This window comes from Suricata suricatta, chromosome 6 (genome assembly GCF_006229205.1).
Source record: "Suricata suricatta isolate VVHF042 chromosome 6, meerkat_22Aug2017_6uvM2_HiC, whole genome shotgun sequence".
Classification (NCBI taxonomy): domain Eukaryota; kingdom Metazoa; phylum Chordata; class Mammalia; order Carnivora; family Herpestidae; genus Suricata; species Suricata suricatta.
Genome location: NC_043705.1, coordinates 140,381,769 through 140,395,681, shown reverse-complemented (window position 1 = coordinate 140,395,681; position 13,913 = coordinate 140,381,769). Strand labels below are relative to the sequence as shown.

The window sequence follows — 13,913 nt, the reverse complement described above, 5'->3', positions numbered from 1 at the left end:
CTCCCACTCCCGCCCGACCGGCTGGGAGTCCCGCGCGCGGCCCCCAACCGCCACCCGTGCCGCCCGCCGCGCCGGCCGGCTCACCGCCGCCTCCCTCCATCGCGAGATTTCCTGCGGCCGGAGGCGGGGCTGAGAGGGTGGAACTCCGGAGATGGGTTCTACCATCTCCTCGGAGCCGGGGAAGGGGAGGGGCGGAGGGAGAAACCAACGGCGTGAGGAAACGAGTTCCTCCTTGGGGCCCACTGTCCAGGAACTCTCGGTCGTAAAGCCTTAGCAGAGGAGCTCGATCTACGCTCGGTTGGAGGGTTTTAAATTCCCGTCCGCGTCTTCGAGCCTCCTCTCCCCCCACAGTGTTCTGGATGATAGAAGTTTCCTAAGGCCCCTGATTCCAGAAGGTACGGTGTGGCGTGACACTAGTCTCGCGTGAAAAATAAGTCTCGCGGCCCTGACTGCGCACGCGCGTCTGGACTGCGCACGCGCGCGCTTTTGGGTCCGCCCGCGAGCGGAAGGCGTGGTCTCGGTTTCGGAGCGGACTCGCCGGCCTGGGGAGAGTAACCGTTGCTGCCGCATCATGGCGTCGGTCGGGACCCTCGCCTTCGATGAATATGGACGCCCTTTCCTCATCATCAAGGATCAGGATCGCAAGTCTCGTCTTATGGGACTTGAGGCCCTCAAGGTAACGGGGCGAACGGCTGAGGGGAGGCGGCCGAAGCTCGCGAGTCTGCGCCTGCGCAAGCCTGGGAGCGGGTCAGCCATGTGCTCCGGGGAAAGATCGGGGACACCCTCTGATCTCTGGCCCTGCACCCCTGTCCTCGAGCTCGGGAGACGGCGACGGAGAAGCCTTTAATCCCGATTTAGGGGTTGGAGTGGGGCCGCTAGCGCCCTTCAGCGTTGGGTGGGGCGGATTCAAGTCCTAGGCTGTGAACCCGCGTCTCCGATCGCTTCTCCAGCCTCTGGTCGTTCCGTACAGTGTTTCCTTCGGGAAGGGGCCGGGGGCATTCTCAGGTCACCTGGCTCCGAGAGAAACAACAGCCCAGAAGGATGACGTTCTTTTTTTTTTTTTTCTGGTCACTCCTTAAAGACTTAGTCGCTTATAAAGTAATTTGCATCTTGTGTGTGGTATAATATTGGATGTGGTGTCGTGGAAAGTAAAAAAGTGTGCGTTTAACGAAGAAAATACCACTGCAGAGTGGAAAATGGACACTTAGGACCCTAACACAGGGCAGCGTGTGGCTGGAATCACCAGTTAGGGAAACGGATCCGAGTTGGAGGATGTCCTGGAGACGTTTAGTGGAGACTGGCTCTGGATCGGGGTGGCGACCCCGCTTTGAAGGCGAGAGCGCGCGACACCTCGGGGAGAGGGGACAGCAAAAGCCAAGAGTTGAGCAAGGGAATGCGGGACACGCCGTCGGGCAAAAGAGCGATGTGGTTTTGGCGGAGCATCTTCTAGTTCAGTTAGAACATCCCACAGTCGAGCTGTTACCCCTGGAAGGAGGGAGCCTCTAGGGGGTTGAGCAGAACCACATTTCGGGCAGAATGGACTTCGGGAAGTAGGGTCTGGTGGCGGGAGGGGCTGAGCAGGACCGGAGCCGGTAAACCCCGAAGTCCAGGCGAGAAAGCGGAGAGTCCCCTCGCTGTTTGCCCCGACAGGCTGCACAGCTTCTCTGAACCCTCCCGGAGGCGGAGCACCTCTGTAAAGCAGAGAAGAAGGGCTGAAGGGGTGCCTGGGGCAGGTATCCGAGTGCTTGTATCACATACTCCGCTTCATTGTGCGTTTATTTTTTTTTAATTTCATTTATTAGAGGGGGGTGGCAGAGAGAGGGAGAGAGAATCCCAAGCAGGCTCGAGCTGTCACCACAGAGCACAACGTGGAGCTTGAACTCAGAACCGTGAGCCCATGGCCTGAGCCGAAACCACAGGTCAGAGGCTTAACTGACTGAGCCCCCCGGGCGCCCCCCACTGTTCATTTAAGGAGCCCGCGGAGACCGTCTGGTCCAGCACCTCGTGTGTGACAGCGCAGCAGAGCCTTCGAGCTGCTGTGGACGGTGACTCGGTGCCTCGGCCCCTGTCCTCACACTGGGACAGGCGTTGTGGTAGAACTGGAAGTGGCCAGGTGCCCGCCTACCAGGAACAGGCCGTGGCTCAAGACCCCTCTGGCCGACTGCAGAGCACTGGTCGAGAGCCAGAGGTGTCGGCCTTGGCATTGCTCCTATTCAGGCCGGATCGTCTCAGGGGCTCCCCTAGGGACAGAACCCTCCGTGCTCCAGAATGGGTGCTTGTGATCATCATCCTCTAAATCTCCGGGACACCGACAAGTCAGGGGGGCATGGTTAGTGGCTGCCTTGAAAGGGAGTTGGGGGTTGATGGCTGTGCCTTAGCATTTGAAGGATCTGAGGACGATTGTGGGGAATGCATGTGGACCATCGTCGCTGGAAGGGAGCTAGGTGTCAGGTTGTGGAGGGCGTCGAAGAAACTCTGAAGCTTTCAGACTCCACGGTGAGGCAGTAGGGAGTCATTTAAGGTTTGGGGACAGGCAGGCGACACTTTAGAGAAGAACGGGCAGGTTAGCTGTGTGCCAGATGGATCTAAAGGACCGGAGGCCGGATAAGAGACCCTGCATTTCTGTTGGGTGCTGAGGACCCAGGCTGGGCTGGTGACGGCAAGACTAGGAACAAAGGAAACCGCCTCTGCAGAAAAGCGAGGCTGCTCCCGCGCAAGCGGGGGAGGGTGCGAGCGTCGGGGCCTCCACTGCTGACGGGCCGTTGACTCCACGGCCAGTCGCTGGGCACGGTTCTGCAGCAAGCCCAGCGGGGCAGTTGAGGGTGCTGCGCGTTACGTAGGAGCGCACGAGAGTGAGCATTGCAGTGTGGCCTTGCAAGGCCTGTCGTGTCCCCCTGCCCCTGCTCCCAGCTGCTACCTGCGCGGTGACAACCCGCCTCCAAGATGTGCTGGGCGTTGCAGCATGAGGCTCTCGTTCTTGGACGGAAGACTTGCCTACTCGCTCTGGTCGTCGTCATCACACTAAGATTTAGACCTGTGTGTTGTTTCTTAAATGTAGAAGCTTCTGGAGAACAGAAACTGTGCGATGGGATTTTATAATCTTCAGTTGTATGCTTCCAGCTACTAAAAATTAGGGAGGCCTGGGTGGCTCAGTCGGTTGAGCATCTGACTCTTGACTCCAGTTCAAGTCATGGTCTCATGGTTCATGAGTTCAAGCCCCATGGTGGGGGGAGCCTGCTTGGGATTCTGTCCCTCGCTCTCAAATGAAAACTTAAAAAAAAAATTCAAGTATTAAAATTATATGTGACTTGAACGTTTCCTTTTTCTTTCATTTAGTCTCACATCATGGCAGCAAAAGCTGTAGCAAATACAATGAGAACATCGCTTGGACCAAATGGTAAGAGACTGCCATTCCGTGTCAAGACGTGTTCGTTCCGTGGTAATACGTGTTACATATAAATCCAGGGTAGGTGATGTAACAAATCCCTTTATAAAAGTTGGGACGTGAGCCGGGGGCCTCCTAGGCCTCCAGCACTGACAAATCTGTTTCGTGTATTTCAGGCTTTAAACGCATTTTTAAGTGCATACAATTTTAGGTCAGAATTATTTTCCATCTTTTAATATTTCATTAGCATTTTCCAAATCAGAGTTGTTATTTTTTGTAATTAATACTAAATTTAGTGCTGTTCCTGCTTCCTCCCATTTCTCTGGTTTTAGCCCTCTAGATGGCTTTGAACTCACCAATCTAAAAATGTCTACCTGCAGATACTCTATTATGTATGTTGAATTCGTGTAATGAATTCTGTAAATAGGCACTGGGTCAAGAGGTCTAGCCCTTCTTTTTTACAGTTTTTGGTGTTATGTTTTTGCTTGGTTTTGGTTTTCTGGTCTTAATGCCATTTGAAACATTGCTGTCTTCCTAGGACTTGATAAAATGATGGTGGACAAAGACGGCGATGTGACGGTGACTAACGATGGTGCCACCATTTTAAGCATGATGGACGTTGATCACCAGATTGCCAAGCTGATGGTGGAGCTGTCCAAATCGCAGGATGATGAAATTGGAGATGGGACCACCGGGGTCGTTGGTAAGATAGCATTACCCTTCCTCAGTCCCACATACCTGCTGAGCGCATCTGCTCTGAACCAGATTGGGAGGAGACGGTTGCACACATCCAAGTTGAAGGACATGCCACAGTGCAGGTGGCCCGGACTCTTCAGAAGTCCTTGTCCTGGAAGAACAGGACAGTTCTTCAGGGGAGACGTAGGCAGCTGTTCTAGATCAAGGGAGCCAAAGAGAAGTGACACACCGCTGTAGTGCAGAACGCTGACTGGGTGCGGGCTTCTTTTTTTTTTTTTAAACTGTGGGTGGGTTGGGGGGTCCACGGGAGGATTTGAGGCTCCTGCATTGCAGAGTAGCGCCCTGCTAGGTTTCCTGAGCGTGACAGTGACGTTACAGTGATGTAGGAGAAGGCCCTGTATCTCCGCTTGCAGCTAGGACACGTGGTTGTTCCTGCGTCTCCCGCGTAGTTGACGGAGTGTGTGTGTTCGCAGAGGAAACCAGTGTGGCGGAATGGTGTTGATAAATAACTAAACTATCCATTTTACCATTTTTAAACTTTTTTGAAGTTCTGAAATAACTTCACGAGTTGGGGAAGATGGAAGAGAGATAGCTTTTCTGTAGGTGAGGTTTGAATTCATTTATTCAGCAGAATTGGTTGGGTACCAAGCCCGGTATGGGCGTGTCGGAGGAAGGACAGCAGTATGAAAACCAAATCCATCCTCTTTGTGGCCCCGAGATAACAGGAGGAAGGAAGGTGGTGGGGAGGGTCGATCATAAGCACATCCTCGAATTCTCATTATCACCAGCATAAGTTTTACCAAATAGAAATCCCTGGCCCAACAGAGGCACCTGGCTGACTCAGATGCTAGAGTGCATGGTTCTTGACCTCAGGGTTGTAAGTTCAAGCACCACATTGGGTGTAGAGATTACTTAAAAAATCTTCAAAAGAAATCCTTGGCTTGGGAAACACAAGAGACTTTTGCACTCTTAAAACGTTTTTACGTTAATGTTCTTCAGTTACGTGTTGTCCGTCACTGAGAGCTGAACATCCAGGTATAAGGGATGACCTGTCAGATCTTTGCTAAAAGCAAAACCAGAGTCTCCCTTTAAAAAAATACTTCAGCTTCCTAGATAGATTTGCCTGAATTCTGGAACCCCCACCTTCCCAGGGGAGCATCTAATTCGTGTCGGTGGTGTAAGTGTCAGTGCTCTCCTGATGTGGTTGTGCGCGGTCTTGTCTGCAGTCCTGGCTGGCGCCCTGCTGGAGGAGGCCGAGCAGCTGCTGGACCGTGGCATTCACCCGATCAGGATCGCCGACGGCTATGAGCAGGCCGCCCGCGTCGCCATCGAGCACCTGGACAAGATCAGCGATAGTGTCCTCGTTGACACGAAGGACACGGAGCCCCTGATTCAGACGGCGAAAACCACGCTCGGCTCCAAAGTGTACGTTCGCGGTGCCATTCCGCAGTTCACACTCAGAGAGGAAGCACAGCGTGTGGGCCCGTTGCTGACGGCCTCCTTTATGACGCTCGCTGGTGGCTTGGTGCTGACTCGATGCAGTCTTTCCACTTTTGTTGCTATTTGGGTTTGCTGTGTTTTGTTGTGTTATTTTTGTATGGTGTTTTTTTTTTTTTTTTTTTAATTTGAGACAGAGAGAGAGGATGAGCAGGAGAGGGGCAGAGAGAGAGGGAAACACAGAATCTGAAACAGGCTTCAAGCTCTGAGCTGTCACAACAGAGCCTGATGTGGGGCTCAATCTCACGAACTGTGAGATCATGACCTGAGCCGAAGTCAGATGCTTAACTGACTGAGCCACCCAGGCTCCTCCGCTTTGTTTTTAATGCAGGTGTAGCCACATGCGTCTTGTGTTTGACTTGGAAACTGAAGTTCCAGGCTTGGTATTAGTTACCGTTAATTACTCTCACAGTAATCACAATTAGTTACTCTCGGTAATTGTGAGAGCTACGTCTTTAATTTAGCAGGACAGGCCTTGTTGGAAAGCAAGCAGAAACAGTCCTACTTAGGCAATGTTGTTTTGAAAACACTTCCTTCCATTTCGTTGCTAGGAAGCCGTTTAGGAGGAGGGGCTCCACTTTTCATGTATTCACCCAACAAGTCACTGGTTCCGAATCTTCACGAGAAGGGGCAGTCTTGAAAGTGACTTACAATGTGTGTTCTCCACGTTTGCACAGTGCCTGCTGTTGCCCAGGCTGCCGCATCTTACGGGCACAGAGACACGGTTCCTGTCCTCTGGAGACCCAAAGCAGCCGCGGCGAAACGACATGCGTTTTGAACAATAATGGAGCCTTACAGGCTTTTGCCATGCTGTAGCGTAAAAATCCAGCGGGAGGAGCTTTATTGCACTGGTTGTTTTGAATCAAGATCAGGGTGAGAAATGTTCTAATCTCTGTGTGTGTCGTAGTTTTAGCAAAAAGGAAGGCATGGCCTTGACTCAGAGGTCAGGGGAAGTGCAACAAAATTGTTGCCCTCTCCAGTCCCAGGGAAAAGCCTCCGCCACTGTGCTGTGCTAGAATGTGCTAGAACGTGCTGGGTGCCAGTTGCCCTTTGTACAGGTGCTGCGACCAGCTCTTGGGCAGGGGGACGGCACCGGACGGTGTCTGTCACAGTACTCACTGTTGTCTTGAAAGGAAGGTGTCCTAGTTGAAACGCACAAGTCGTATCCTAGCTTTGTACGTTGACCTTGCTCTGTTTGCACGTCTTTGGAAAATCCTCATACAGATTGGTCTTTACTATGGAAAACGTTCAAAACAACTGACAATGGTTAAACATAGCAAGGATACTAACAGCATTTATGGTGTCCCCGTTATCTTCTCTCTAAAGTGAGCTAAGATTTCATGCATTGTGTTTCAAGTATTACGTTTCCCTTGCAGTTTTTCCAGAACCAAAAGCAAATTTATTGAGCAGTTTTTTTCAGGTGTTTCAAAGCTTTTTAAAAAAAGATTCCCAGTCCCCCCACCCCACCCCGTCCCTGTGTGTAACTGATGTTAGTGGGAGGTCCTGCAAAGGAAGCAGCCGTGCTGAGTCGTCCGGCTTCTCACTGAGTGCTGCGCCCCACTTAGACAAGGTGTCGTGTTCTCCCGTCCCGAGCACAGTTCTCTGGGGTCCGTGGAGCGCGGCCTAAGAACCCCCGCCCCAGACCGTCCCAAGCGCAGGCTCTGGTGGCATTGCCGTCTCCAGAGTCTGAATGCCCTTCGTTTTACTAGAGGTACCCGCGTTGCCGCGTAATTCCATGTCCTGCCGTGGTTGCAGTGGTTGTGAGTGCGGTGAACGCTTCCTCTGTCTCCACCAGGGTCAACAGCTGTCACCGGCAGATGGCCGAGATCGCCGTGAACGCGGTCCTCACCGTAGCGGACATGCAGCGCCGGGACGTGGACTTCGAGCTCATCAAAGTGGAAGGCAAAGTGGGCGGGAGGCTGGAGGACACGAAACTCATAAAGGGCGTGATTGTGGACAAGGATTTCAGCCACCCGCAGATGCCAAAAGTGAGTCCGGGTCCTTGGCAGCTTCACGCCTTTTTCACTCTTACATCCTCGAGCTGAAAGATCCCCTTTGTCCCCGCAGCTAGTGGAGAATGCCAAGATCGCAATCCTCACGTGTCCTTTTGAGCCACCAAAACCGAAGACCAAGCATAAGCTGGATGTGACCTCCGTGGAAGATTACAAAGCCCTTCAGAAATACGAAAAGGAGAAGTTCGAAGAGATGATCCAGCAGGTAAGTCTCCCGTGGCGTGTGAGGTGGGTGTGTAGGTGGCACCGTGGGCTCGTCCGTGTCATCCTCGGACCTCGGCGCATGGCCCCGGGTGATGTGTCAGCGGTCTGCGCCGCCGTCCTTCACTCTTAGATCATGAAAGTAACAGGCACTCGCAGCACCAAGAAGGGCGTTGAGGGAAGAAACTGGATCTGGGCGTGAAGTGGTAGCGTGTCTGGAGCGCCTCAGGGAGTTGGTTGGTTAGCTTCGAGCTGTGCTTTCGATCTTCCGTCCTCTAAGCTGCTGCATCGAGGTACGGACGCATGCGTGCAGGCCCCGAGCAGTCCTGGGGCTCTGTCCTTCAGAATTTGCAGCATCGCACAGGGATGCCCGAGCGAGAAGCCGTCTGGATGTGTCTCAGGGGGAGTGTTGGGTTCATTTACTCCATTGTGACCGGTGGCTCTGCCTCCCGCATGCCAGGCGCTGTCGTGGGGACCCGAGGCACAGCAGCCAACGAAGCAGGGCTCTTGCTCTTGAGGCGCAGAGGAAGGGGCTGGTGGGTCAGGGCCCTGTTAAAGACAGTGCTCAAAGGGGCCTCTCGGGCGCTGGGGACCTGTGGCCAGAGACCTCCGTCTCTGGGCGGGGAGCGCTCCGGGCCGAGGGGAACTGCAGTAGACAGTGTGCGCAGAGGCCTTGAGGCAGGAGCACCGCTGTCGTGTGCGGGAACCACAAGCCTGAGAGGTTGGCGTGGCTGAGGACCCGTCACCTGGGCTCCGAGGCTGCCGTGGAAATGCCCGTCCGGGTACCCTGGGCGACAAGCTGGCAGGGGATTGAGTAGGTGTGTGGGTGGGCATGCAGGCAGCCGGGAATGATAGTAGGCACGGGATGGGCTGCGTGCTAGCGTTTTAAGGAGCCAGAGTGGCCCAGAGAGGAACAGGACAGGCGCTCGTGAGGAGCAAGAGGGACCCTCCTGTTCTGAGCACAAGGGAGGGGAAGTAGCCCCGTGGGGAGAGCCGCCGAGGCAGGCTGGTTCTTAGGGGGCGCCCGGTGCTTGTTCCCAGCGAGGGTGTGGCGGAAGCCGTGCAGAGACGAGGTGGCTGTTCGCGCACGAGGGTCACAGAAGGAAGAGGAGGACCAGAGCGGGCGTGGATGATTCAAGTGGCTTGACTGAAGGCCAGTGAGATGGTGGACGTGGGGCTGGCACGGCTCCTACAGGTGATGGCTGCTGGTGGGACAGACAGACCGCTCAGTCATTGCCACCTTGGGACCAGGGGCTTAGCCACCGGCAGGGGTGGGAAGCAGGAGTGCATGTGCTGGCCTCTCAGGGGACCTGTGAATCGGGCGAGGCCGCTCCAGTCGGGTGAGAGAAGCAGCGTGTGACAAACGTGAACTGAATGTGTTCAGCACAAAGGTGCATGAAGGTACCGCACGGCGTCAGTAATGAGAACCAGCTGTGCCCCCGGGCTCTGGGGCAGGGCCTTGTTGACTTGTCAGTTTTATTTCACTCTAATAGTGAGGTTTGGTGTGAGCTACTGGTTTTTAAGTTTGTTTATTTTGAGAGCGTGAGTAGAGAAGAGGGGGGAGGGGGAATCTCAAGCAGAGTCTGAGCTGTCAGCACAGAGCCCAGCACGGGGCTCAAACTCCTGAACCGTGAGACCGTGCCCTGAGCTGAAATAGAGTCTGATGCTTAACTGAGCCCCCCAGGGGCCCCTGAATCATCAATTCTTACAGCAGATTGGAAACTGAAGGGACTCTCCTGGACATTTGTCCACTGCTTGGAATCTGGGCCCGACTTGTGTGCTTCCTTCCTTCTCTTTTCCCTGCTTTATTTCAGTGCCCCCGCCCTGCGTGCCCCGTCACACACCTCGCCTTGTTTCTGAGCACGGGGAACACTTCCTAACATGCCCGGCCTTTTCCCCACAGATCAAAGAAACGGGCGCCAACCTGGCCATCTGCCAGTGGGGCTTCGACGACGAAGCCAATCACTTACTTCTTCAGAACAACTTGCCTGCAGTTCGCTGGGTCGGAGGGCCGGAAATAGAGGTAGGAGGCCCTGTGCCGAGACTTCTGGACGCGGGGCTCGAACTTCCGCCCATGTGGGCCGGGGTGCTGCTCCGTGAGCCGTCGCCTTAAATACCCCCAGCGCGCCAGGCACCCCAGACAGGAGGGCGGGCAGCGAGGGGCAGGAGGGCTAGGACCTCTCTCTTAGCAGTGGGGCTCTGTGTTTCTGGGGTCCTGTGGGATTTAGAAATGCTGTCCGCAAGTCCTCCTGCTTGGCTCTGTGTCAGCACCAGGCTGCCATGCCACACAGGGTCTGGGCCCCGGGCAGCCCTGGCAGGTGGGCGCACAGAGCCCGATGCGGTTGGGAGAGGTGATCCGGAGGGTGGCGGCTCAGGCCGAAACACCAGCTCTTCAGAAACACGCTTGTTCCGCATGCCTTCTTGGGTTGACCTTGAAACCGGGGGCTGGAGTGGGGTGCATGCGGGCACACCAGGTGGCCCCGGTGGAACTCGGCTCCTCTGCGGCCCAGTGCTCACCGGCGCCTTCCTCCTCCTGACCCGCCCGCCCAGTTGATCGCCATTGCGACAGGAGGGCGGATCGTGCCACGGTTCTCGGAGCTGACGCCGGAGAAGCTGGGCTTCGCCGGGCTGGTGAAGGAGATCTCCTTCGGGACCACCAAGGACAAGATGCTGGTCATCGAGCAGTGCAAGAACTCCAGGGCCGTGACCATCTTCATCAGAGGAGGAAACAAGATGGTGAGAACCCAGTCCCTCGCCTGCGTGGTTTTCTGCTCTGGGCATGTGGTTTGGCTGCGATAGAGTCGCTGTGCTTCAAAAAATGACCGTTTTCTCAAGCCGTGACTTGCCGTGGCGTGAGTCCCTGAAGGCCGTGTTCCGTTGTTAACGCTACGAGGCGCACTGGCCTTTCTTGCGTCGCTCAGGTGACAGTAGGGGACACGGGTGCATGGGCGCTAGTCATCTCCCTCCTGCGAGAGCAGATCTGTACCGCATCGGGGTCAGATGCGCCCTGAGGTTTTTCTTGGTCACTTTTGGATTGTGTGACCGCATCCCGTGGTCACATGTCCCGGAATGAGTCACTGGCTGCCTGGTGTTCTCGTCACCGCACGACAGAGCAGAAAGGGCAAGACGGCAGAAATCACCTGGTTGGACGTCCTGGCGCGGGCTCACCATTTGTTCGTAACCAAGAGGGCCTTGACGGGGTGTTGGGAGCGTCTCCGGTACCCGGCGCGCACCGGGGACTGGACGCGAGGCTGTGCTGACGGGGACTGTCTTCCCTAGATCATCGAGGAGGCCAAGCGCTCCCTTCACGACGCCCTGTGTGTCATCCGGAACCTCATCCGGGATAATCGAGTTGTGTACGGTGGCGGCGCTGCGGAAATCGCCTGTGCTTTGGCCGTTAGCCAAGAGGCGGACAAGGTAACACCCTGCAGGCTCCCAGACCAGGGCGGAGGGGGGGGGGGGCTGTGAGCAGACGGGGCGAGCCGGACCCCGGGAAACAGTGTCGCCGCTCTGGGTAGCCCGTGTCGGGTCTGTCGGTCACTGCCCACATACAGAGGCGCAGACTCCTGACAACGGGCGTCACGCAGCCTTCTTCCACCTTTCCGGCCTTGACAGCGACTCTCCGGTCCCACGGTGTTCTTCTTTGAGTTCAGAATTGATTGAACACCGTAACTGTCGTAACTAAAAGCAGTCAGAGCTCTCTTGTTTCCGGACTCCCCTCCCGTGTCTGCCTTCTCCGTCCTTCGCTCTGTCGTGACCTTTAACGCTTTAGTGGTTTAAAAATAATCCCGATGGCCTGTTCTTAGAATTCCTCATGAGTTAGGTTTTCAACGTGTGCGGTTTACTCACCTTTCCCAACTGCTGGCTTGTTTGTTTTTCTGCATTGCACGCGCGCCTGCCCCTTCCAGTGCCCGACCCTGGAGCAGTACGCCATGCGGGCGTTCGCGGACGCGCTTGAGGTCATCCCCATGGCCCTGGCTGAAAACAGCGGCATGAACCCCATCCAGACCATGACCGAGGTGCGCGCCAGACAAGTGAAGGAGATGAACCCCACGCTCGGGATCGACTGTTTGCACAAGGGGACAAACGGTGAGGAGCTGTCGCAGCCCGTGGGGCCGTGTTGGGGTCCAGCCGGGTGACCGCCTCAGTGACAGGAAGCTGGTGTGCCCGGTTATGCCAGAGGGGACTTCCGCTCCAGTGTCTGGTGTTGCTGCTTTGACACCCATGTCTGTCAGGAAGGTTCCGGATGTCCTGGGAGGCAGCCTGGTGGTTCGCTGACTTTGTGCCGCCTGCCTGTTCTATGCTCTCGTCTGAGAAGTAGGGGGTTGTCTTCAGAGATCACGTGCTGGGACTCTGGCTGTTTGTGTAGTTTAGAGGTGATCTTGCTCTGAATTTAAGTGATTCCATATTAGTGGGGCCAGGCCCATACTTTTTTTTTGTCTTTTATTTTTTTTTTATTTATTTTTTTAATGTTCTTTTTTGACGGGAGAGAGAGAGACACAGCACAAGCGGGTAAAGGGCAGAGGTGGGGGGTGGGTACAGAACCCAAAGCAGGCTCCAGACTCTGCACCGTCAGCACAGAGCCCCGCAGGGGTTCACGTTCAAACCGCAAGATCATGACCTGAGCCAACCAAGGTCAGACACTTAACGGATTGAGTCCCCCCGGCCCAGGCGCCCCCAGGTCTGTACTGTCGCGGCCGCTCGCTGCCACAGGATTTCGTGGTCTGTGCATCCACTTAGACCAGCAGCTGCGCCCTGGTTTCACGTCACGGCCAGCAGAGCTTAGTGACGGCCACAGCTCTTTGTCAGACAAACACTCAAGTTTTCTTTAACTCAGATGCCTGGTTCTGCTGAAGTTTATAACGTTTAGGCCTTTCTTGGAATTATCTTATGTTTCACCCCCAGTCCGCTTTTTTCACTTACATTGGGTTTTCCAAATTACGTTAGTATTTTGTGGGATGAAATGTCACTGAAAGGTTTTAGCCAGTCCCCTAGCACTTTAGCTTGTCACTGGAGAGCGGTCCCCTCCACCCCCAGCCTTCTGGCACCCAGGTTCAAATTCCAGAGTGTCCTCTGGAGTAATGGAATCTCACTCCTCCGAAAACGTAGTGGGGATGAGTGCTTTCTTCCAGATTTGGGTTTTGTTTTGGTTTTATAAATTTTTTTGTTGCTGTTATTTTGTTTTTTTTGTGTACTTTTTGTTGTTTTTTTCTTTGAGAGAGAGCATACCAAAAGCAGGGGATGGGCAGAGAGAGAGAGAGAGAGAGAGAGAGCGCCATTGATCCCCAAGCCGGCTCCACGCTGTCAGTGCAGAACCACACATGGGGCTTGGATTCACAAACCTTGAGATCATGACCTGAGCGGAAATCAAGAGACCCTTACCTGCCTGAGCCACCCAGGCGCCCCCAGATTTGTATCTTTTAGGTTTCACTGTGGTTGTATAAACGAGAGCAAGTTACTGATGTTAAATACGTCTGCTGTAGCCTAACCGTTTGTTCGTATTCTCCAGATATGAAGCAGCAGCACGTCATAGAGACTTTGATCGGCAAAAAGCAACAGATCTCCCTTGCGACGCAGATGGTTAGAATGATCTTGAAGATCGATGACATCCGTAAGCCGGGCGAATCCGAGGAGTGAAGAAAGCACGGAGAGTAAATGTAGCAGTGAGAGCCGCGGCCGTGACTAAATAAAGGGGTGTCTTGCCATGCGTCTGTGGGTATTTATTACTGTCTTTTCCGGACACTGTAGACGCTGCAATAAACCTGCTGTTTGGTAACCGTGTCTCCTGTGGACAGACGCTCAGTTACCGGAACGCGGCCTCGGGGCTTCTGTGTCCGCGCTATTAAAGCAGCCTCTTTGAACGGTGGCCGTCGTCATTCATGTTAAACCAAACCAGCTGTGCCAATCAAGGGCTGCCCTGATGAGGGGGGCTGGGTAGATCTAGGTTTTATTTACAGATACTTGTAACGGCTTAAAGATAGACGTTGGTCTCCAGCTTTACAAGAAGGCTGGGCTTGGCCCTACCAGACGGATTTAAGTGCTGCTCATCTCTCAGAGTTCAGGCCCTCTGGTGGTGGAGACTGACCCGAGGAGTGTGGGAAGGCGTGGGATTGGGGGGTCCT

At 54.6% G+C, this 13,913-nt stretch overlaps 2 protein-coding genes across 7 annotated transcripts in view; one reads left to right on the top strand and one right to left on the bottom strand.

The window, feature by feature from the left end:
- The window catches only part of ATPSCKMT (ATP synthase c subunit lysine N-methyltransferase), a 16,800-nt gene extending 16,487 nt beyond the window's left edge, over positions 1–313 (bottom strand). For 2 of the 6 annotated variants that reach the window (XR_003909474.1, XM_029941080.1), the window contains exon 1: positions 85–127. Coding sequence is in view for 5 of the 6 variants with exons in the window: in XM_029941080.1 (XP_029796940.1) it covers positions 85–100 (16 nt within the window). In the remaining variant the exon portion in view is untranslated. Of the gene's footprint in view, positions 1–84 lie in introns of all 6 variants that reach the window. The other 4 variants (XM_029941082.1, XM_029941084.1, XM_029941085.1 and 1 more) reach the window with 4 other exon arrangements.
- Positions 314–496: 183 nt separating this feature from the next.
- Positions 497–13,572, top strand: CCT5 (chaperonin containing TCP1 subunit 5). The gene is made up of 11 exons (XM_029941079.1): positions 497–676; positions 3,337–3,397; positions 3,924–4,088; positions 5,308–5,506; positions 7,374–7,566; positions 7,646–7,795; positions 9,695–9,814; positions 10,342–10,527; positions 11,071–11,208; positions 11,700–11,880; positions 13,301–13,572. Exons 1-11 carry the CDS (start codon positions 572–574, stop codon positions 13,426–13,428), a joined length of 1,626 nt encoding a protein of 541 aa, XP_029796939.1. The 5' UTR covers positions 497–571; the 3' UTR covers positions 13,429–13,572.
- Positions 13,573–13,913: the final 341 nt, after the last annotated feature.